We start from the raw sequence: 25,560 nt of genomic DNA, 5'->3' as shown, positions 1-25,560 counted from the left end.
ATGTTTTTCATTAAAATGTCAACCCAGCAGTTAGAAGGAAGACCAGTTTGTGACTTCAAAGCCACTTTTTCTCCCCAGTCCAACTCTAATTTCTGACATGGCAAAGCCCTAATGTTGCGATGACGATAACAATTCATATATGACATGCTTTGACGTAGGATATTGATAAAAGCATCCATATATAGAAGGTGGTTGTGGGTCAGTGATATCCTGTCTTTGTAATTATGTGGTACAAGTGGTTCACATCTATACAAGCACAGTGTTTTACTTTATCATTAGATAAAGAGTCTCCTAAACAGCTTTGAATCAATTCATCGGCTTATAAGTTTGACACATCTTTCGTTATTGCAGATCCAAGCTTGGTCTGCCTAGTTCTGGATAACAGGATCCTTTTCAAACCCTTGCGAGGTTTTTGGCAGACTAGCAGCGGCATAACAAGATCCTGAGTCTGTAACAGTTCCCGTCAGACAAACTGGCGAAGCAGTTGTTGAAGTTTTTAGAACCCCTGGATTGGAGGCGTGCTTTAACTTGCAATCCAGTATCTAGGTTTGAGGCTCTTATTTTACCGTGGCGCTGAAGCTGTTGACCGTTTTTATGAGGGCATCAGCAAATAGAGGCTGCTTGTGGAGCTCGCTCACAACACTCGGCTGCAAAAGCCATAAAGAAGAGCCCAACACTTTCTTTCTTTTTTTTCTTTTTTTTTTTGAAATGTGGCAGACAAAAGAAAAATGGAACGAGCATAAAAATGATCTGTAAGCACTGTGAGAGTACCTTCAGTTGAAAGGAAATGAACGCTTTGGCAAGATACCGTGTATGTGAAAACACGTTGAGTTCTGATAGATCTTTATAAGGACAAACGCATAACATGCTTGTAAGGTTGGATGATGTGATTTGAAAGAATTTCGAATGTTTGTCAAACTTATAAGCAACTTGTGCTGAAATGAAATCACTTTCTGGTCTACAGTGAGTCACTGTGTCTAATATTAACAGGGCATAAGTGGATGCAAGAGGAAACAAGAACAGTGACAAAAAAAATAAATAAATAAAAACACATTTGAGGCTACCTTCCTTGGTGTTGGAGTTAATAACTGGACTGACTTGAAGTAGACCACTGGAGGAAAAAAGGAAAGACTTTAGGAAAGACCAAGCAGGAGACACACATGACTAATCTTTAAGTATAGAGTAATCCCAAAGCCCAAAGTATTCATCAACTCAATCTCTATTTTCTAACTCTTTTCCTCTCCCTCCCTGCCCACAGAGTTTAATTTGAAAAGGGGAAAAAGTCCCTTTCCACACAGTCTCAATACATATTTTTTTAATTTCTTCCCTCTGAAGTCTCTTAATGGCTTCTTCACTGGACCCTGATGAAAACAATGACTTTTAACCTTCCTCCTGCTCCCTCCCTCCCCCATCCATCTTTCCTCTCCCTCCATCACAGTCGACTTATTTCACTTTCTAAATGATTTCTTACTCTTTCAATCTCTTTTCAGCCATTCAGGCCGCGGCTCGGGCTCACGAACGGTGCTACACATTGTGACAGGTGAAATGAAAGCCAAGAGGAATCTCATCTTCTTATAAGCGCTCCGAGGCATTCAGTCAGTCAAAAAAAAAAATGTAGTTTTCCACCTTCTTTCCCCAGCGCTGACAGATGGAAGAAAAAAAAAATGAGGCTTTATGTGAAGACTATTTAGAGTTTTCTTTTATCCACAGTTAATCAATGCTGCTCTTCTAGTTTATATTTACACCCTCGTGGTTATGCAGCTTTTCCTGTTAAAGACGGAAATAAGGAATGCATTATAAAATCTGCGGTGACCGTATGTCCAATAAACTGTTAATGTAGTTTAACATGTGCTGAAAAAGTATTTTCTCAGTTGATGCTTTGTTCTGGTTTGCTTTTTTTTTTTGTCATGCTTCAAATGTTTTAGATCAAACTATTATGCTGGACACGGATAACACGAATAACAGGTTAAAATAGTTTTGTCGATTAAAGTAATCATGAATTAACTAAATTTCTTGAGGCAATGGGGACCATTTAATGAATGAAACACAGACCTAATTACTGCGAAATTTACAGAATCAAGAAATTGATTAAATCGAGCCTTTCTGACAACAGGAAGCAGAATCAAACACCTCAAAACGTAAGAAAAAATGGCCTTAAGAAATTCAAGAACTGATGAGAAAAAGACATTGATGGGTGGGAAGGGTTACAAAGCCATTTCTTTTGGATTCCAGGAGCACAAAGGAATAGTGTTTCACCAAAATGAATCCAAGAATGTATCAAGGACTAATCCAGAAGGTCACAAAAGGACCCAGAACAGCATCTAACGCTCTCTAGGGTTCACTTGCCTCAGTTAAGGTCAGTGTCTATAATTTGCAAAACATTTTAGGAAATACATTTTATCAACTGATGAAAAAAAAAAAAAAAAAGTCCAAGCTAATCTGGCTAGAATATCGCACTGGTCGTCAAACAAAAATGGTAGTATGAAGATCTGGGGTTGCTTTGCTACTTGAGGACCTGGACAACTTGCTGTTTTGCAGGCAACCATGAATTTTGCCACCTTGCAGAAAAATCTGAACAAAGATATCTGACCATCAGTCTGTGACGTTAAACTCAAGCAAACCTTTCTTACGCAGCAGGAGATTGATCTGAAACAAAGCAGCAAGTCTATCTTCTAATGGCCTAGTCAAAGTCCAGACATAAATCGAATTCAGTTTATCTTAAATGTACCTTATTGAAATAATTTCAACACTATTTTTCTCCGATACTAACATCTGTTTGATAAACTGGAACCTTCAAGTGAGACAAAACAACAAAAATTGAAGAAATCTGTAACGGGGTAAATACTTTTTTTTACCTAGCTGTATTAAACATACAGAAACTGTAATCAGAATCTCTTTTTTTTTTTACCCATCGAAAGTCAACAAAGAAAAGGTATGGCAGCAGACAGCAAACATCGCCATCAGGCATCGCTGATTGAAACCTCAAGGTCACAGGCAGACGAACAGAGAAGAGAGCCAGAGAGGAGGGAAAAAAACAGAAGAGGTAGGGGCAGCAGCGGCGTTCGGGCTCTCCAGGGTCCAGCTGTGTAGCTCACTAACTGAGCTATTTTGTGCATGTGAATGTGTGAGCGAGAGCTTTTTAAGGGCTTCTCCCTGTAGGCGGATTCTGCAAAGTCACCCCGTTCTCTGCATCTCGTCAATCTCTTTCTGTATCGCTGCTTGGCGCTCCACACTCCTGTTGTCTGCCTTTTTTTTTTTTTTTTTTTGGTTCCTAAGTGCAACTCCTCGAACTGTGACATGCCCTTTCCGTCTCTGAGCACCATTACTCCCCTCCTCTTTCATACTCCCAATTCCAACTCTTCACCTCAATCAGCATCTGAGTGAATCTCTCCACCTTTACAAGCCGTGACCAAAGCTCACCACTTTTAACTACGCTGCTCTTCCAGTGCAATATACACAGAAATCTTACCGCTTTACAATCTTAGATTCCTATCTGCTGTTCTTCTATCGTCACTATTTTCATCAGTATTTTTTACAGTAAGCTTGTCTAATTTTACCCCTTCCTTACCTTGTAATTCTCCACTTTTGCTGTAAAGTTCTCGTCTTTGTTCTCTCAGGTAGGCGCTCATGCTGATTGCATGGGACGATGATTCAAACCTACAAATAAGACATGCAATATTAATCAGGAGAATTAAAGAGTGAGAGCTAATTACCAAGAATTTCTGGGCTATGAATCCGTTTGTTGACATAAATCTGATCATTTAAAATAATACTGGAATTGTTTTACAACTGGAAATGAAATGTATCTGAAATCAAAGCACTTTAGAATACCAGTTATAACCAACCTAGCTGTTGTATTTATATAGCCATCTTTAGATACTTTAAATCTAGTTTTCATAAAATTTTAAAAGGAGTCCTCCAAGGCTGTATTTTAAGTCTTCTGATTTTTACTAATTACATCGGGAAGGATATGTCTCCAAATAAAAGGCGCCTTTATGCAGCTGACATCATAATATGCCTAGTTGGCTTTACTCTGAACCAGGTTGCTGAGGAGCTTCAAATTGCCTTTCAGCTCTTGCAGACATCATTGTTTGGATTAAACCCGACCATTAATGTTAACTAAACTAAGTGAATGTTTTTTTTCAATAAATCACTCCCTTATATTGTCGGTATTTCTACCCGGATGCTCTTCAAGAGAGGATATCATCCTAATCCCTCAGATATTTTTAGATTTGGCTGGAGGATAACTCTCGTTTCAGGGTGCATCTTTATATATAAAAGTTATACAAGGTAAACACCTATTTTGTTTTTTTTTATTACATACATAAAACAAACAAACACTTATGATGCAGTCGAGATTACTTTAGTCTACCCTGAACTTTTTCTGAACTATGTAGAGCTATGTTTTCTTATTGTACACCTTGCTTATGGAATTATGTTGAGATAACACTAAAGCTTAATTGGATTGCCTCTCTGGATTAATTTAAAGCAAATTTATGGTCTTCAGAAGACAGACGAGTGCAACTAATACTCAAACTTGGCCTTACAATATGTTAATTTTGACAATAACATGTTTTATTTTGTTATTATATATACTGTAAAGTCAAATTTCTACCTTGTAACTATGTGCTTTTTAAACCAGGTCTCTTTCAAAAAAGAGATAATAATCTCAAAGGAGCTCCTGGTTTATAAAAGCATTTATATACAATTAAAATATAGTTCCATTATATTATTTGCACAAGTGCTTTTGTTAATTGTTCTATCAATAGCATACCTTCCTAATTACTGGTATGTAAAAGGTCAATTTCTAAGTATTAACCTAATCAGGTTTCTTCCTTGATAACTTACATCACTTCCACTCAATTGTTTACAAAAAGGCCATGACGATACGACCTTAATGATTTCTTGATTTGGGCCAAAAAAAACTCAGGCAGTATCACTCATCACCTCCTCAGTCATCCTTCCTATTACTCGCCTCGATAAATGGACACTGCTTCGTTATGCACAAATGAAAAATTACTATTATACTGTGTACTAGAGTTTATCTCTGCTTTGAACGTATGATATTTATTACTCTGGTAAAATTCCTTTTTTATAATAAATACAATAAATTCAACTTTGTGCACAGAATGAGATTTGACATTCATGCCCGTTATGCCTTTTTTTTGTTTTTTAACGTCTAAATGACGAAACAAGCCAAGAACGTGATTCTTACTTGAACAGAGACTGCTTGGCACGCTGGGGTTTTTTCTTCGCAAAAAAGGCGGCAAATTCACTGCCGGTGCTGGCGTAGGAGAGCTGAGCCGACTGCTCGTTGGAACTGCGGCTGTTCTTCACGTCCAGATACTCCATCAGCAGAACCTTAAATGCACAGAGTGTGTTGTGTTAAAGCCAGCAAAACAGACGGATAAAGATGTTTTCTGTTTTACTGTCGTATTTGTAGGGACCAGGAGCGGTCCTTCAGTTTTTGTGTTTCTGAACAAATTTGCCGACTACATACTGATCTTTATGGAAACTGTATATTTTATGAAGACCTGAACCCAAACTGGAAAAAAAAATAAAATCGAACGGCTGCAGAGCAATTAAAAGTAAATGCTTAACTTTCTGCATAATTAAAGAAAGTGATCTTGATAAGGAAAAAAAAAAAACAACTTGAGAGTTATTTAACTAGACAGGAACGCTGATGTTAAACAAAACTTTATATTTTTTTAACCTTTAAAGTACGGGTGTGACTTCTGATCTGAAAGAGATACAGCCAAATGTTTAAACTGATGCTTATGAGCTATTGGATAATCACAAACAGAACAACTGAAGAAAAATAATATCCCACTGACAATAATATTAGATTATACCCATATTCCTCAATCTTATTACAAACCCTGAAAAAGATCCCAACCCTAAGATAGAGTCTGCAGACTTGACATGAACACCATTTTTTTGCCCATTCCCGTTCCCTGATCTGTCCGCATGATCAATGATAAAATCCATCAACGTCTGATCATGCTTCATAAAAATCTTATCAACCTCTAACAATAGTCTGGAATAGGCACATCGAAACTCCGTCCAGACAGAAAAAGTTCACTTCCTCTATCATTCCATCCGCACGGTCCCTCCATTGCTTTCATTTGCGCTCATTTTTCAAAGTCTCTTTAAGCTTCAACTCTCATTTCTCACATTTCTATTTTTTCCCCCTTTTCTTGCTCCGTCTTCCCTCGGTTCATATTTGCCTCTCTCTCTCTGTCTCGCCCACCCCTCATTCCTCTCTGTGAATGCATATGTTCCAAAATAGCCTCCCATATCTAATAGCTTCATAATTTATCAGGGCCATTTAGCCTGTGTGTGTCTAATTCTGAAGCGCTGTGTGGGTCAGCCCAGAATGGGACAGGAGTAATGGCAGAGCAGATGGAGATCCATCCTGACCATAATGATGTAATTAACGCTGTGCAGAGCATTCCCTGTCATGCATGGGAAAAGCCTTCCACGCAAGGCTTGATATCTGATCCCAAGTTCACAAAGAAGCGACTATATAAACTGAACTATGTTATTCAAGCGGTCTTAACAAAAATAATACTTTTTTTGGGGGGTGGAAGGACAGAGGGGTTGAGAACTGTACGGAGAACTTTAAAAACGTAAAAAAGGCCTCATGTCAAGTTAAGTCACTCCGCGCTTATGGCAAGTGTTTGGAAATGTTATAAAACATGCTAATTTAAAATCTAACACCGATGAATTGCCCCGCAACAGATTTTAACCGAACTCAACAGCCGAGCTTGACGCCCTGTCACCCGTGCCGTCCGGAGACTTGCGACAGCGTGGTGACCGCTCGCCACCGGCCTCGTGCTGCAGCTAATCCCATCAGTGTATTAATTACTAACGATGAGCTGATGGAGTGAAACCCTCCTACTCGCTCGCGAGCTAACACCCAGGCAGACTTAATGAAATGCCATCGGCGGGGCTGATGAAGGGGCTCCGACCCCTCTTAAATTGCATTAGCCCAGAGTCAGAGTGAACTTTGCAGGCAATTAACTGGACCGTTAGGACGCAGAGAGTGATGGGAGGCAGATGATAAAAACGATGGAAAGAACGAGAGATAATGGTTTAAAAAGTGGCCGTTTTATGGAAAAATTGATTTAACCCACACAGACTATGGAGATTACTTTGATCTAAAAGGGACAAACCTCAAATTATTTCTCTTAAATAATCAAATTATGTCACCACAATATCCGTTAGCATAAAAAAAAAAAGCTCCAGCTAGCTGCTGTGCTACACTTTACTTGACAGAATAGCCTCAAGCCTTAAAGGACTGAATGGATGCAATGAATTTGGGTAAACAATGTAACCACAAAAAGTTGAGAACATTTAATTATTGACGCCTTTTCTGCCGTCCTGATGTTTCACTACTGAACAAAAGATCTAAATAGGGTGACCACTTCTACAAAAAAGACAAGTTTGTGTGACTTAAAAAAGTGAAACTTCCATAAATTACAAGAAGCAAAATAAATCTGTCATACGGAAAATAAATAAAAAGTGAAATAAACGGTGTTATAAGACTAATATTGTTTTGAAACTCGTGATTTATTTCCGCATCTTCGGCAAAATCTACATTTCTGTTCAATAAGTTAGAATGTGTTGCTAAGAGGCTTGTTTGTCAGAATAAAACTACCTTTTGAAAAAAGAAAAAGAAAAAAAAGAACCTTTCAGCAGCTATTAAACATACTTTTTATTCAGCTCACGTTTCCTCATTAAAATACAGTTTTTTTATTTGATGGAATATTCTGATCTTAAATTACGTGTTTGTTTTTTTGGCTTAGGTGAAAAAAAATCATAATTAACAGAAATAAAGGCTTTGAAACATCAACAATCTGTTAAGCAATATAATGTGTGTCCCTTACTGAACCGAGTTACTGAAATAAATTAACTTTTCAATAATATTCTAACTTATTGAATATGACTTTATAGGCATGTCACAACTTGACTCGTCAATATTTACCCACTATGCCTTGCAAAAGCTCTCTGAAGGTGGTGAGGACACATTTTGACCATCTGGAGCAAAGTAACCGGAGACCATGATGCTGCCACCACCATGTTTGTACGGTGGGTGTGGTGATCTTTTGGTTTATGTTTGAGGCGTACATTGTCCCTTTTTAAATAAAGTAATCATCATCATCATTATTATTATTATTAAGTTCAGTTTTGTATTTGTGCCAAAAACAGGATATAATAAAAAAATAGTTCAGCCTTTGCCTTCAGTAGACTATAACCATTTGCAAATGACACATTTTTAATCTCTACATGTTCCATACCCTCCTCCTGACTGATATATTTGTACAGTGAGGTTCTTGTTACTCTTTTGTAACATCTCTGCACAATGGGACTTTTGCTTAAGATTGAAAATAAGCAAACAACACAAAAGTCCTGGCAGAAATCTTACCCTTATTTGTAGTTAATACGATTTACTTTAATTGACGGTAGGTGTGAACTTCAGACTGAATGCCGCAATTTAATCAAAAGGTGCATCAACAAATACTTTGAGGGTGTTCTCACTTTTGCAATTTGTTGCACCTTCCACAATTTTGTTTCTCAGATTTTCTCCCTAACAAATTTGCTTGTTTTTCAGTTAGGCCGTGCAGGAAATAAATTTTAAAGATGTAAGAGGTTTTGAAATAATTCAACAGTCTCATTTTGAGGTCACAAAAATCATTGTGTGAGTTTCTATACTCAGACAATGTAGGTCACTTTAAAGGGCATACCGGAAAAAATAAAACAACATCCTTAGTGCTTCAAAGATACAGAATGGTTCCAAAGCACCACAATTTTCAAATATAAACAGGAGAAACTAAATCTCCATCTGGTTTTAGAAAGGTTGTGGCTGAGGAATTAAATTTATTTAAAAAGTTGTTTAAGATGGTAACAACATCCATCAATCCTTAAAATAAAAAGGTTTATCAAGAAGGACTTTAAAAAATATTATTTTATTTTTGATACTCAAGTTAGTCTGCTTAATACTGTATTAAACAAATAATGTATTATATATTAAACAGATTGGGAGCAAGTGTCTATCGCTAATTCTAACATATCATTAGAAAAATATGTAAAGAATGAGTTACAGAGCTCAGTATTATTGAAAAAGTTAACAATAGAGGAGTTAGAAGGATGAACCTGGAAAAAAATTATTAGAACCCAAACCCAGGGTTGAATGAGAATGCATAAAAAGGTGAGAAATTCAAAGTCAGCGTAAACAAAAGATAAAGACACGATAAGTCAGATGGTTACCTAAACAAAAAAGATGCTTTCGTCGATTGCACCCTGAACATAATCCACAGACACCACTCCAAAGACACAAAAGTAAACAAATTCAATTGTCCACAATGATAATAGGTAATTGGTCCCAGAGCCCAGTTCCAAATGGGTGCCTGTTCTAATTTAGTTAAACCCCTGGAGCTTTGATAAGGTCTGACGCAAGCTGCACGAGTATTGGAGAGCTTGAAATCAGGATTCACAGACATGACTGAACTCTAATCTTCAAACTCTCTTTACTGGCAGAATGCAAGGTGAACACAAGCTGCCCACATTTCTGTCTTGTTCCACCAGCTAAGAAAGAAAAACAGTTGAATTTCTCTTTTTTGAATGCGTCACATCTGCAATGCTTCCAATTTGTCTGCGTCCTGATAAGTATCCTTGCTTCCATTAATTAGCTCAGATGACTCCCATTAAAAGGTCACAGAGAGTCGACAAATAAAACAGCAGCGGGAGAGACGAAGCGGCTGAATTCACCAACAATGAAAACTCATCAAGATAAAAACACAAGCATGTAATCATGTAGAATATGTTCAAAGTTATTCCACCAAATAACACGACTGAGAGCGCAAGTCCAAAAGTAAATGTGTGCGTTTGCGTGTGACGGGGGCCACCAACAACAACAAATCTCTCTGCAGGGCTTCCTTTATAATCATTTCCACCAGAACTATTCAATCAAACTCGTTGTGCACACGAATTGCTTGGGTCGCGTCCCAAACTCAAATCAGTCCGCTGCCTGAGTGCAAAGTTAAATTAAAATGGAGAGAAGCTTAATGGAAGTCTGCCGCTCTGAATCATTAGCGGCGCCCCCGTCTATCCGTTCATCGCTAAAATGTCCTGATGCTTTCATTCACGTCTGAAGGAAGTGTGTACTCACCTCCTATTAGGCCCCAACAGCCAAAGAATTAGAGCAATTAGGAGAGCGTCGCTCAAAGCGTTGCAGGTGAGCACTTGACATAGGGCGAACCCAGCAGTCAATCGGCTAAAATCAAAGGCAGAAATGTGGAGGGTTCGTTCACTTTTTCCCGCTTCCGTCCGTCTCCGTTTTCGAGAAGCCTTAAAAGCAGCTGAGAACAATATCCACTTTGTTTCTTTCTCAAGGCTTAACAGAAATCGGCTGTTTTCCCACTAAATCCCTTGGCAAGCGTCTTGTCACAAAACATATTGACTGCTATCCCTGGCTGCTAGCTTGAAGTTTAAAGCTCCAAGTGTCCTTGGCCGTCAAAGAGGGGCTCTGTATACATCCTGTATTGATTGTGCTCCAGAAACTTCAATAACCTTCACCAGTTCTGACGGAGCTCCAGCCACAGAGATCTCTCAGAGCTGAACTCCTGCTAAACAGCGGGGGTTCCCACCTGGAGCCGGCCGCATGCAGTCGATCTTTTGAAGGCTACCTTGTTGACCGCGGGGAAAGGAGAGGAAGATTTGCCTGTGAGGAAGCTGGAAGCTTCTGTCCTTGCTACGACCCATGAGTCAAACAGCAACAGACAAATGGCTGGTTTTTATACTCAGTCTTATGTACTAAGTGCATTTAAGACAATTTCCCCTTTTAAATTAGCGAGTTTTTCTCTGCAAAATCCTCAAAAGTGTTCCGTACAGTCAAAATTATACATACAGGGTCCAATGTACACATACATCCCAACCACTATTTGATTAACATCCTATACTGAAAACAAGCTTTTGGTCACCAGACATTTATTTGATTAGATCATTTATGATTGTGTTTACCCAAATGATCCCTCTATAAGAGACGCATTTGGTTCATTTGGCTTCTATTTATGTAGAAACACATAGTACTTTTACCTTCCTAATTATTGTGTGCAATTTTACAACTTTTACTGAAGTACATTTCTCACCAGTGACTTTCATTTTTACCAAATTCCTTTTCTGTTAAGGTATTTTTACTTTTACTTAGTTGCTTTTTTCCCCTAGTAGGCTGCTTTATACACCTCTTGCTGTTAATTGGTGCTAAATAAATAAACTGAATTGAAAAGAATCAAATATGCGGCTGCTGACTTGCCGTCATCTAAACACCATTGGGCCGAACACTTCTCCACAACAACAGAAAGAAAGAGAAGAAAAGAACAGACCCACATGAAAAGAGCTCCTCAAACGTGTATACATCCCAACTGGCCGTTTATCAAGACAGTGAGGAAATCCAGAAATCGCACCACAGAACACCACAAAAGAACAAATGCAAAATAATCGCCCGCCCCTACGTTGCCGGAGCATCTAAGAAACTCAGAAAGATATTCTCCCAACCTGACATCCCAGTGCCTTTCGGACCAACCCGAACTCTCAGACTGAGGCTGGTTCATCCTAAGGATAAGTGCTCCAAGCACAAACTGAGCAGTGTGGTGTATGCAGGAAATCCAGACCTCCATAGTGGAGAAACTAAACATCCTGTCCACTGATACATGCCTCAACACTCCAAAAAAAAGTAAAAAAACAAAGCAACTGGACTTGTTTTTTGTAGTTGAAGACGTTTCGCTTCCTCTCCAGGAAGCTTTCTCAATTCAAAAAGTCTGGAGTAATGTGGAGTAACAAGCTTTATACTACTGCCCAACAAAGGCCTTGTAATGGCTTAGATAACATGCAAATTCAACCAAAACAGGTCCACCCCTAAGTAATGGGCGGTCGTTAAAGCATGCCTCAACACTGCAGAGCCAACTCCTCAGAACAAGACTCGACAATGCAGCGACACCTCAAGGACACGGGATGCTCTTTTGAGGAACAAAATATTCACATTTTGAACGGAGAAGATAGTGTCAAAATAGAAAAACTAACTCTAAACAGAGGAGGATTCCAGCTTTCAAACACATACAGTCCAGCATTAAGTCTGAGGTCGTTTTCACACCTGATAGTCCGGTAGACCCGGTTCAAAAACGGAAAGAAAATTTAGCCGTGTTATTGCAATGCGGTCTTTGGCTAGTGTGCCACACAAGCACCATTCAACAGTGGGCTCAGCATGAGCGCAGGACGAGGCAGAGATTGTTTTATCTCTGTGGTCCTCTGTACGTTTGGCATTCCCGTATGTATTCTAACCGCTCCCGAGTTCAGTTCAACCGAGCTGAGACCTGGGTGTTGAAGCGGACCAGAGTTCGCTTTTTTGGTCTGAATCAGAGTTTGTTGCGCATTCACACCTCCCCAAGTGAACCGAACTGTCCGAACGAACAAACTAGAGTCAGAGTAAAGTGGACTGACCAGGGCTGGTGTGAATGCACCATCAGTTGGACACCAATTCACTCCTTCTCACATGTGACCAACATCTCTCACTGAGCCAAGATAACAACACTAACGGCACGCTATTGTTATAGAGAGGCCAATATACATGGGAATTTAAAAATGCTGAACCACACATCCCTACAGCTTAAATGCTTGAAAGTTCGCCTTCACCAAGTTAGAACTGAGAAAGTTATTTAGTTTAAGAGCAAAATGTTTTCAACTACAAGAACTCAAGTCCAGCTGATTCACTATTTTGACCTTTTTTTGGACATAAAGTCAAATATTAGCATAGACATATGATTCACTCTACCTTATATGAGCAGTGGTTAAAAAAGTTGCAATATTAAGGAGGCCACTATTGATGCTGAGTCAAGTCAGGAACGTATTCTCCAGAAGATTTTCATAATTTCATAATTTTAATAAGTGTTTCGTTATTTCACCACACTACATATAGAGGGCTGAAATGACTCGATTCTTCTACAAGCATCAGATGAAGTCTGAGTCAACTTTTATTTAGCAGATGTAGGGTGGTGGTGGGGAGCTGAGGAGGAAGAGGATCATGGTATACTTCATCGCTCTCCAGCAACATTTAAACATGATGGTGCTCTGGAGGGCAGAATGAATGTGACACTTTGATTAAAATGTTGGCCAAGAACATGGAGGCAACGTCTGTACTTCATATCTAATTAAAAGAGGCTTATTGTCTTCTTGTTTCTCTGTCACTTCAATTTGCTTTATTCTCTATCTGTTGATGAGGCAAAATAAAAAACCTCAAAAGCTTCTTGTAGATGTATATAATGTTGACACAAATATGACACAGCCTTTTGTGCTGGGTAATCTGTCGACAACGGGATTTATTTATGAAGCAGATTTAAGGTAATGTTTCTCGTCTCTTCCACACAGGATGTAAACAGAGGACCGTAATCAATACCAGAGGAAGTATAAATGGATATTTACTGGAAAATTAAAGAGGCAACGCGATAAAACAGGATTCGCAGAAAGGATCAAAACACATCCATCTTTGTGCTCATGTCAGTAAATGTTAATGAACATTTCAAGGTCTAATATGAACCTGATAATCCGAAAATCACCTCTTTCAGAGGATAGATAATCGGATCTATCCATATTTTGGAACGTGTTTTCAAAGTCGCCGTGCGTGCATAAGAAGCCCCTCATTAAAAGTGAGATTTGCACTCTGGTCACACCTTGGGAGCAGACAATGGACGTGGCATGCAGGCAAATAGCCACATATCCTTGCAAGGTCCGCAAATGGCAAGCTAATTAACGAACTTCCAGGCATCAGACCAAACAGTAGACAAGGTGAAAGGGTGATGGACGGGAGCAGCCCCAGACGCCTTGCTCTAGATATAGATCGGGTCATCTTAATTATGAATCCATGTTGAGGTTTGTGAACTGTGATCTTTTATGAGCCGTTAGCTAACTATCTGATAACTTGTAGCTTTCTGGGATAATTGTGAGAAAATATTCACATCGTTTGCCAATAATTTCACTGAAAGATCATTATTAGCAGTGCCAGGCTGACAGAGTTGTTTAGCGAGTAAGCGGTCCGCACCTGAAAGGGATGAAGAGACAACAAAACTCAGGACTAAGTGTGGTGCTGCATGCTTAGAGATGTACGTACGTTCACTCATCCCGTAAATAATCAATAGACATCCTCACAAATTCAACAGAGAGCGATTTGGAAAAATTGCGAAGTGGCTTTAAAGCACACCTTTCTACATCAATACCACTGATTACTCTGCAGTTTTTTTTTTTTTATGCTTTGAATCAATACTTCCACGCTTCAATGAAACAACCTGCAGAAGTATCTTGGGTCTTTCTGCACAAGGATTAGAACTACTACACGAATCCGGACTTTCAAAAGCTTGTTTACCCACTCCGCTCTCTAAACCGTACCTGGCCGCAGTTGCACGCTGATGAAAGGCGCTTCTCTGCCAAGGCCTTGTAACTGAGTGCACCCTATGTTTCTGTCAGCTCCTGCAATCGTCTGCTAGCATGTCATGTGTAAAGGTCAAGCTGGTTTCTGCACCTCACCATATGAAGGAAGGAGGGGGGGGGGGATAGAAAATAACACCTATCAAAAGGTTTCTGTGGATGTCAAATACAGGAACTGCAATGAGAGGTAAAAGTCATGCAGGGATACAAATATGTCTTCATAAATGGGGGGTGGGGGAGAGAAGATTAGCCATTAAAAAGATGTAGAAGATTAATGTCTTTTCTGAGAGGATTAAAATAGTAATGCACTATTTCCACTGGACACCTCAAATATATTATTTAATCTAAAAATGGGTCTGTTCTTAATAGGGTCTGTAATAGGGTCTCTCCTGCTTCTAGAAAAAGTACAAGCGTGAATAAAAAAAAAAAACATTCAGCTGTTTTTTTGGGTTTTTTTTGGCAATAAGTAAATGTTTTGTGGGTTTCTGGAAAGCGAGCCATTTTAAAAAAACTCCCGATTATTACGTCACAATCGCCGGGCGCTGGCCCTCACCTAGCAACCCAAACGGAGCTCCGCCCTCTTCACCAGCTGGTTTTATGGCGGTATGCGCTGTACGATGGTTGCTCGACATGAACGTGATTTGTCAATTAGCACAAACCAACGCTAATAGGCTACTGATAGTCCTGTGTCCGTTTAGAAACCGATCGCTACATCCTTGCTTGTTGTGTAGGAGGCTCTCCACTTCTTCTGCCTCTAGGTCTGAGTCAAAGACGCAACATTGTGCATCTGTTTGCAGCCATTTTCACATGGATAAAGTGCGAGTATAAACAATGTGTGAGAGGGCGTGGCCAGCTGCGGCTTATTTGCATAAAAGCGACAGAGCCCTGAAGACAGCCAATTCTGATAGGAGCTCAAAACAGGCAGAACGGAGGAGGTGAAATCTCATAATCTGAGAATGATTTTGTGCAAAAAATGTAATAAACACATTTCTTATAGCCCATAGACCTATACTAACTTGTTTAAAAGGAAGCATAATAGGTCCTGTTTCATTTCTTCTGACCTCTCTTAGCAGGACATTGTTCTTTTGTAAAAACTTTTTTTTTTTTTTTTAAATAAAAAAGGAAAAAACAGGGGTTTAATAAACATTTTAGTATGATGGATGAACGGATGGATGGATGACAGTGGGACGGTTGAATAGACATAAATAAATGGAAACGTTGAAGGACAAATGGTTAAACAGATGGAAGAAAGCATGAATTTTTTTTTCCATTTAAACCTAAAATATTCAAATAAAATTTCATATGTTTCCCAGCTGAGCTAGCTCCCCAACAGAAGAAAGCACATTTTTACAGAAAATATGCAACACAACCGAAAACCCCTTCTCCAGACAGGAAACAATATGAGGAAACCCTAAATATCAGGAGAAAAGACAAGCCTGTGCTGCTCTCAAGGTCTGAGATATCAGCTGGATCAGCATCCAATAAAACCTAACAGAGCTGGCGTGGGAGCAGCAGGAATTTAATTTCTCTCATTGCCGATATGTGACACTGTAAAACAGAAAGGGCTAAATGAATGGGGTGAGGGGAAGTATGGGAGTTCAGACAAAGAAAAAAAAAAAAAGGACAGATAATAAGATTAAGGAGGAAATTACAAGGACCAAGAGGGATATGCAGAAGGTATTGGGGAAATAGAGATTGTGAGACAGAAGCAGCAGGGATTATGCTGAGGAAGCAAAGAGCAAGAGAAATGCAGAGAGGGAGGGGAAAAAAAAAGGATGATAGATGCAGGGGCCTTCTTATTGATATTATCAGTCAGAAAATAATAACACAAGTGACTGAATAAGAAAACCTCATTTCACATAATGAGTATTCTAATCAAGAGATTCTATTATCTCACATGACGGAGCCAAGAGAGATTGGAGCCACTGGCGACTGTGCGTTGGCAGTGGTCAAATACCGAGGAATGGCTTCATGCCATCGAAAACTGTACTGCAGAGCAATTACATTGCGTGCCTATGCACAACTAAACACACAAATACCACGAAAAACACAGCTCAATTTGTGCGTTTACGTATGCCAGCTGGAAAAAGTTCAACCTATTGGAAGCGCAGCCGCATTGTGGGAGTTGGACATGAAAGGCCTTTCAGTTTTACGCGACAAAAAGCATTCCGTCTTTTTATTCGCTTTTTGCTTTGATATGATCGATAGAAACACTGAGCCATCAATTACCACGGCCGCAGCCAACACAACGACAGAAAAGCTCGTTTTCGACCGGCCTCTTACCCACCTGACATAAATAAACCAAAACTGTTTGTTGAATCGGGACTAAATGTGAACGAATACATAAAAAGGTATTGAAAATGTCTTAATGGATCCCTGATAATAGCTTTAAATTACAATTTAAAGACTGCGAAGAAGCCACACGTGGAGCACCATATTTTGAGATAATAACACACAAAGCAACAGACACACAAACACACACCAATCAGTCTGAGAGCCACAACTGTCGCCGATTTTCCACTGAGAGTCACCGCAGGGTCATCTCAACAGCTGTTCATCTCCCTCAGCCAATCAAACAGGAGTAGGGGAGGGAGGGGGGGGATCAACAACCAGGCATAAATACATGCCAATTAAAGAGCCGAAAATTAATCCAAACAATCAAGCCTTCTTTGTTTTTATAGCGACATAAAAAAGCAGTTCCTCTTTAAGTTGCAAGGTTTAACAAGAGAAATTAGCTAATTCTAACCCATTTCTTATAAATAGATAAGCAGAACTCTGTAAAGAGAGGGGGGGGGGCATGATATCACTATTAGTGCAAGAACTAAGCCAAAAAGCAGGAGTAGTGGGTAAAAAAAGTAATTACACCTTCACAGCAGCCATAGAAATTAGGGGCTAAGCAGAAGCCAGGTGTTGCCAATCTAATTCGCTTGATTGACCAATCAGCAGCAGCTGTGGGCTCCTCTTTAAAGGCTCATGTCTGGGAGGACTGCTGGTCGGGATCATTCAGGTGAGTATAAACCCAAAGCAACAGTAGGAAAACATCAGCAATAATATCAGATAAGATACTTCCTGCAAAATTGTGCAGGGTTTCGAGGGCACTTTAATCTTACTGGGAGATATTCAATAGTTTAACTTAAATAAATAAAAGCCCATAAATAAATTAAAAAGCAACTTATTTTCAGCACGTCATACAGTGTTGCTAATAAGACGGATTATCAAGAGTGAAGCAGCAATTCACGCATCCTTTAGACAAGACATCAAAGTAGAGATGCTTGGCTAAAGGGATACATCACAAGAGCAAAAGCATTGGGCGATTATCAAGCCTGGTATTATTGTGATAGTTTACACTTGGACTTTGAGTGCGAAAATGCAATGCATGGTACATTCAATGAAAAAAGGTGTTAAATAACTTTTTTTAATGTCAACAAAAACAACTGATTATTTTTTTCCCCAAAGGTCAAGTAGATTTGCTGGACATCACCAAAACCTCTGCTCCGTGCAGTCTTAATGTCAAAAATCCTTCCTCTGGGCTTCACAGTCAAACGAGAGGCTTTCTATCACACACTTTGACATTAATTAGGTCATTTAGCTGTACTATGATCGTACTTTCTCAGCAACATTCCAAACATTATCTGTAAAACTCTATTTATAGTAATATCCACCTGTATATTATATTTGGTACATATAGTGCTGTAAATTTAGTTCACAATACTAGTTCTCTATACATTATACTCATATGACAAATCTATCAGTAAAATTCTGTTTAAAATAGTATCCATCTCTATATTTATTCAGTAAAAACCCATGTCCTGTACTTATGGAACCATTGTTTATCCTGCACTTGCTGCTATTGCACTTCTGGTTAGACCTAAACTGCATTTCGTTGCCTTATGCCTTAATCTAATCTAATTAAACATCTCGTGTAGGACAGTTGAATGAAATCCAGCCCCCGACTGTCCACAGTCTTGTCAATTTTTAATCTATTTGCAATATATTGTACCTGAGCAAAGAATTTACACTGAATATAATCTTGAACACATCATCACCACCACAGTGAAACATGGTGGCAGCATCATGCTGTGGCAACGGGACAAAATAAACCTTTGCCTGTTAACCTACATCCCGTTGAGATAACTCTGTAATGCGCCGTTTATATCGATTTCAGTAGCATCTTGACGACTGGCCAAAATAACAGCAATTAAGATCCATTTTTGCAGAATAAAGCAGCCTTACTTTGTAGCAACAGCATCTCTCAGTGAGCCGAATAGAAATTATTTTGGATTAAGTATTCCAGAGGCCATAGTGAAGCCATCTGTCTAACAGCTTGGCCTGAATTAACCCGTATGAGCTGGCTCATGATCATTTCATTGCATGGTGAAAGGTCTTCCCAAACTAATAATACTTCCAGGTATCGCTGGTAGAGGTGGTTCCACTGGGTTTCAAACCAGCGGGTGCACTTAGGTGTTATTAAATGGTACCAACACTGTTTAACACATCAAATTGTCACAAGACTTTCCCTGATTTTAAGGTTCACAACAGGTGACTAATATTCTGCAATTAAATTATGTTCTGACATGTAATACAAATAAATAAATAAAAAATGTCGCTTTTTTACTTTGCTTTTAGACAAGACGAATACCATGGCAACTAGAGGAGAACTTAAGAGTGTAATGGCAAATTCTCATTTAGATTCATTATTCATGTAAGTCTCAATGACTGTTTACCATCTTCAAACCTTTATGATGCATATAAACTGTACCAAGCACATATAATGACTATATTAGTTATATTTTGTCGTTATCTGTGGCAGAAAACTAACCTGCAGCACTGCCTGGATTTTGGCAGACACGTCCGCCTGCTCGTACAGCTTGATGTCCTCCTCGTGGGTCGCACCCGGAGTGTGTGCCGCAATCTGCTGCATGTGGGCCAGCACCACGCTGTGGGCCTGGGCAACAGCCTTGAACTTGTCAAACAAAAGCTCCAGCAGTTCCAACAGCAGCCTGCAGAGGGAGCCAGAGAGAGCGGAACGAGAGGGTGAGAGGGGAGACGAGGCGAAAGGCAGGGAATGGACAGATGGAGAGGACTTAAAGGAACATTTAAAGACTAAACGGCTTCATGGTAAAACAGCAAAAAACAAATAAACAAGCTCCACAAAATGTTTTTTTCACCTATGAATTTGTAGATTATGAAAACGCAGGTTATGCAAAGTGTTTTACAGCTCGGTTTTAATGAGCGACTCTCTGCGGCGGAGACATTTTCCCCGGCGTTAATAAACCCAGCACCTGGATGCCCCCACATGGGCCCAAATGAAAAGCCACTCTCATTAGCTCTAAATGGCTCCGGCTGAAGAAGAGGGGGCGCATCCAGAACCAAGCCGACCTTCCGCCGGATCTGAGTGCCCTACTTAGCGCTGAAAGCTCGCGGTTGCTTCGTCGGCCCTAATGCTTTCGACCAGACCGCGCTCCACCTGCTTTTGACACAAGGACGACGCTTTCGGAGTAAAGAGGGAACGCAGGTTATGCTAGATGAGACTGATGATAGCGAGCAACTTTATTTTAGAGAGGGGATTATAGTTAATAATGAAATAATGACACTACCGTCAAGTCTTTTTGTTGAGATTTTTGTCGTATTAATCTTTTTTTTTTCCCCCAACTGGTAGCACATCTATTAAATGTTTGGAACTAAATTGCTGTCAGTTTCTTAATTATAACAATAACAGAATAACTGGTGTGCCTTAGTATCTGAGATTCGACTACAGCAGGGGTGTCAAACTCATTTTGGTTGAGGGGCCGCATACAGCTTAATCTGATCTCAAGAGGGCCACACGAGTAAACTCATTGCAAGATTAAATAGAACTAATAAATGTGGACTTGTTGTTGATTTTTATATTAAGTTAATTTCACTTTTACACAATATATTATGAATAACCTCAGCGTTTTTAAGAAAAGTATGTGCAATTTCAACAATACTTTTACTCAGTTAAACATTTAGTTGTGCATTATGCATAAGAACTGATCACAGTGATTATACAATGTTGAAAAAACATTTATTCACATTTTTTGGAACTTAAAAACACTGTCTTGCATGACAAAATACATCAAACAGTTAAAAATTAAGAAATGATTTGAATTTTTCCACACTTGAAGCTTAATCTGCTAATTAAAACACAGCGCCCCTCGTGGACAATATAGGAACTGCATATTTTCAATTAAACAAAGTACATGTTTTTTTCAATAATTGTTTTATCATTCTCTTCCTTTTATCTTGTCCACTTGTGAAAGTCAAATCTGATGAGCTCTTTGTGGCATCTTATTGCCACATTGCCAGACAGGACACTGGAAAAAATAATAATATAATGCATTTAGCCACAGGGCCGGACTAAATTGTTCGGCAGGCCGGATCCGGCCCGCAGGCCGTATGTTTGACACCCCTGGACTACAGCCTGACCTCAGGTGTTATACGTAGAGTTTGACATAAAGGTTAAATGATCCACGCCCCAATGTTACCGCTGTAGCCTCCACCTTCTACATCCGCAGTCTTCACATCCTCCTTTTTCCTGCCGTACCTGTGACCCGCGGTTGCCATGTGCACCGCAGCAGCCCTGCGCTGCTCCATCCCCGCTGCCGACATGTCGGGTAAGTTACAAAGTAGCTGTGAAGTCCCCGTAGGATTAGGAGCTCTGTTGTTCTCAGGCACCTTTCAACAAAGTAATCCGTCGGGAGGCGCAGCCTCGTAAAGCACGCTTGGCAAAGTTACTTCTGTGCGCTTTCCCTGCCACTTGGCGATGGCTCAGAGCGTGATTTGTCCCCGCTTGGATCTTGCACCTTGCTGCTATCTGCTGGACCGTCTCACGGGCGTTTCGTCATAAAGCCTTGGATCCGTCCTTCTGAAGTAGTTCCCCCCCGCATCAACATAACCTGCCGTATTCTGCCATAACCAGAACTTTGTTGCCTTGCTTCAGGCCAGCTTTTTCTGAGGGGGTGACAGCTAAAATGTATCAATAATATAAAAAAAAAAAACAAAGACCGGCATCATTATTCAGAAGTACAGCGAGGAAGAAGAAGAAGAAAAAAAAATGCTGTGGGTTAGGAAATAACAGAGCAAACGGCTCTCCGAGAAGGTCAATCTATGCCCAAAGCCCAAAAAACCCATGGAGCAGACTGTGGGACTTATTTGTATGCCGTACATGCCTATATACAGCGCCTCGCAAAAAGTAAGTATAACCCCTTATTTACTCTTTGTCATATTATAACCCCAGACTTCTTTGCATTTTATTGGAATTTGATGTGATAAACAAACACAAAGTACTCCTGAGGAGGTTGGAAAATGATAAGTACTTTTCAAAACTTTCTATAAATTAAATTTAGAAGTCCGTTGTGCTTTAGCATTCGGCCACCTTTTCACTGCAACTTCTGCAAACCCCCAAAACCTCGAAACTGTTGACTATTCCTTTTTGCAAATTAGTTGACCCCCAGAGTGCATGGGGAGCGTCCACGAACAGCAATCTTAAAGTCTCGCCATACATTCTTCCTTATATTTAGGTATTTACTTTGATCGAGCCATTCTTGCATATAATTGTTCCTCAAGACTGAATGTTTACCATTGATGTCCCGTTAAAACGTGAACCTTCACCCAAGCTCCGTTTTCCAGAGCCGTGAATCTCTGCAACTCCTCCAGATTTGCCATGGGCTTCTTCACAGATCAGTGCTCTCCTTGTAATTTGTCTTAGTAGCTTGAGATATTGTTTTATTATCCAACTCTGATTTAAACTTCTTTGCTTGTCTCCTGTGTTCCTTTGTCTTCATGATGCTGTTTGTTCCCTGATGTTGGTGTGAACTCCGTCAACTTATTAGGTGACTTCTAAATGCAATTGCTTGCACTGGATTTTATTCCACATTATGTGGTCTGGATACAAGTGCATGTTTTATTAGCAAATGCTACTGAAAACCAGGTCTATTTGTTCTTTCATTTCACAGCTTTGTATTATTATGCCTCGGCTGAACACAGAAATCCTGATCAAATGCATAATTGTTTGAGACGACAACATTGCAAAAAGTTCAAAACTTTAAAGAGCCTAAGCACTTCTCCAAGAAAATATAAAGTATTTGGAAGAAAGCACAAATAGATCAACTGACAAAGAGTGAAAAAAAAATTTGGTAACATGCCCAGGAGAGGTGAAGACACTGATGCCCAGCTTGGGAATTTGACCTTGCCACCTTTTGCCAATACCTTGCCACCCACGTCCTCCACATTCAGCTCTATCACTCACATCTCCAGACAAACACTGAAGTGTAGACAACCCAGTCCTCCTCATTATCTCCCAGCGGAGGCCATCCTAATCCATACCGTCTGTTCCTTGAGACCCCTCGTCTCATTTCCTCTCAGGATCGAAGCTGACACCGGTCGCTCAGGAGCCGTCGAGAGAAATAGCCGCGAGTCCCTGACTAACTGGCCAGCAGCGGGAAAGCGCGTGACTCATTGGAGAAGGACAACAGCGGCATAAAAATTAGATTATCATTAGACTGAGTGTCAGTCAAAGATCATTAAATTACTGTAAATAGGGTTCGTGCGCGCCGAGCGAACGCTTGTGAAATATCAAGAGCGCCGGGTCGTGATGCTGTCGGGCAAGAACGGATGTCACGCGCGCAGATTTTTCAACAGCAATATTTCCAGTGACTTCCCTGCTGAACAGGTGGAAAACACCGAAATGACGAGTAATCCATCTCCTGTGCAACGTGCAAGTCCCGGTTTTGAATTGGCCGTAAAATTACTTTGACTTTTATTTCAACCCATCATGATCACTCAATAGAACCTCAGACTGAACGGGGAAGGGAATATACACGCACGTTGCATTCGGACAAAAAGGGTTTCCATCATCGAGAGTTTTCTTCTTTTTTTATTTTTATATATATATATATATATATATATATATATATATATATATATATATATATAAATATAAATAATCAATCCTTTAAAGGGTTTTGATATATTTTAACAATGGAAACGCTAATAAACTGAAGATATAAAGACATGTCTTACTGAACACAGTGGCTTACAAAAATATCCACATGCCTCAAACTTTTATTATACATTTTGTCACGTTACAACAATAAATACTTATCAAAGTTTATGAAACTTATTCAATTTTAAGTTTCAAACCAACACAAAGCAGCTAATAATCCTGAAATGTGCATTTATATGCAATCAAAATCCAAATTTTATGGCAGGCATTTGTATTCAGACCCTTTGTTTGATACACTTAAATGAAACCTAGTAAATGAATCTAGTAAAATCCAGAAAAAAGCTCTAAGAAGTCACGTTTACAGTTCGCAACAAGTTATATGAAGGATAAGGTGGAAAGTTAAAATCTTTGGCCTAGATGTAAAACACTGCATGTGGTGATAACCATTCTCCTGAACGCATCATCCCTGATGGGTAACACTGCTTTATTGCATTATTTTGTTCTGCATCTAAACTTTAGGTTTAATTATGTAATCCTGTCTGAGTTAATATTTAACACCCTCATTTTTTAAATAGATGTTTCAGAGCTTTTTGGTCACTTTTGGTGCTACATTTCTAGTCATTCTTCTGCTTGGTGATCAGGCTGTGATCTTTTGTGCCTCGTTTGGTTCCCCCATGGCTCTTGTGAACTCAGCTGGTGTCATTTCCTGGCCTAATCTCCTCGGTTTTACTTGCCTTCCTCCAAAGCTGAAGCCCGTTATGAATCGACAGCCCGCTTCGTGTTCACTGATCACTGCCCCGGCACATACGCTCCTCAGTTCAATCAGTTCTCCGTCAGTTCCTCCGGTTGTTCCCCAGCCCATGCTCCAGTTCCCATATTTCTCTTCTCACTTCCTGTGTTCCTTTGAATGCTCTGTTTTCCTAAATCCATGCTGCCCTTCACCTCGTTTCTGTCAGGTTTCAGAGGCAATCGATTTATTAAAGTGCTCATTCCGCTTCAGTCGGCTGCTCGCTACCTACGGCACACAAACTCCAAACATGACAATCGGAGCCAAAGAAAGGACTTGAGATCCGTGCGGAGGTTCAAAACTAATGTTCTCGTCGCTAGATGTGTAAAAACTACAAACGACATGTAGCTGTGGCTGCAGAGGAAGCTCGACCAAATACTAGTTTTCCTTCCGTTGGACCTATTTGCTCTACCTTTGTGCCGACCTCTCACGTACAATCCCAATGAAATATATTGAAGGCGGTGTATTGTAGTGATTCATGCTGGGAAATTGTAGAGAGCGCCATCGAAAAATACAAGACGTAGAAACAGGAGCTGGATTTCTAAGGGGTTGAATGAGAATAACCAAAAGGAAGTTACACACTGCCGTTTAAGCAATAAAGAGTTTAAGTGTTGCCTGCTGGTCTGCAGTGCTATAAAATATAGTGTGCAATATTCAAGACCATTGTTCCCGACGAGTGCTACATCAGGTGGGGTTTCCATGGCAACAGGCATTGACTAAATTGAAGTGAACACGGAGAGAACTAGCAGTACATGCGTTCAAATAAAAAACACAGACACAAACCCACAAAGTGTTAAGTGCTCGCAGACGTCCACACGCAGGCAAATTCAGAAACAATCTGCCGGGGCGGAGGACCCGAAACGAGCTACACGGCGGCCTATTACACCCGGGTCAAATGAGATTCGGGCCGGCGGCGGGAGAAACAAAGCAGACGGCTGGCTGGCGAGAACATCCCTGACAGAAAACAAGACGTTGCTCTTAAACGGTTCGGGATCAGTGGGCTGAGACCTCGGCTTCTTAGGACCGCACGCTGCATGTGTTCGTCTGCAGCGGCTAACGTGACTGCTTTTAAAATGCGCCCATCCTATAAAGTCGGGTGTACGGCTGCTAGTTTGTGTGCGCGGGTGTGTTTAACCATGACGTGTCTTTGTTTAAAGCGGCCCGGTGTTTGTTTTCATGGTCTGGGGCCTGGCTGTCTGCGCAGCGCCTGGCTCTCCTGTGCGTCACACCTGGTTGGCTGTCTGACTGCGAGCACTCTGAGACCGCATTCAAACCAGGTTTGGCTCTGCCTTTACAGTCAGCTGTAAATATGTCTAAAAGACCCATGGCAGTC

At 40.1% G+C, this 25,560-nt stretch overlaps 1 protein-coding gene across 1 annotated transcript in view; it reads right to left on the bottom strand.

Annotated features, from left to right (window-relative positions):
* Positions 1-25,560, bottom strand: part of exoc4 (exocyst complex component 4) — a gene marked incomplete at its 3' end in the record, with an annotated part of 134,430 nt that overhangs the window by 80,365 nt on the left and 28,505 nt on the right. The window contains 3 exon segments of the mRNA XM_036149141.1: positions 3,569-3,657; positions 5,216-5,361; positions 19,295-19,475. Coding sequence (XP_036005034.1) covers positions 3,569-3,657; positions 5,216-5,361; positions 19,295-19,475 — 416 coding nt within the window.

The sequence above is a fragment of the Fundulus heteroclitus genome, chromosome 17 (assembly GCF_011125445.2).
Source record: "Fundulus heteroclitus isolate FHET01 chromosome 17, MU-UCD_Fhet_4.1, whole genome shotgun sequence".
Lineage (NCBI taxonomy): Eukaryota > Metazoa > Chordata > Actinopteri > Cyprinodontiformes > Fundulidae > Fundulus > Fundulus heteroclitus.
This window is presented reverse-complemented; position numbering and strand designations above follow the sequence as displayed.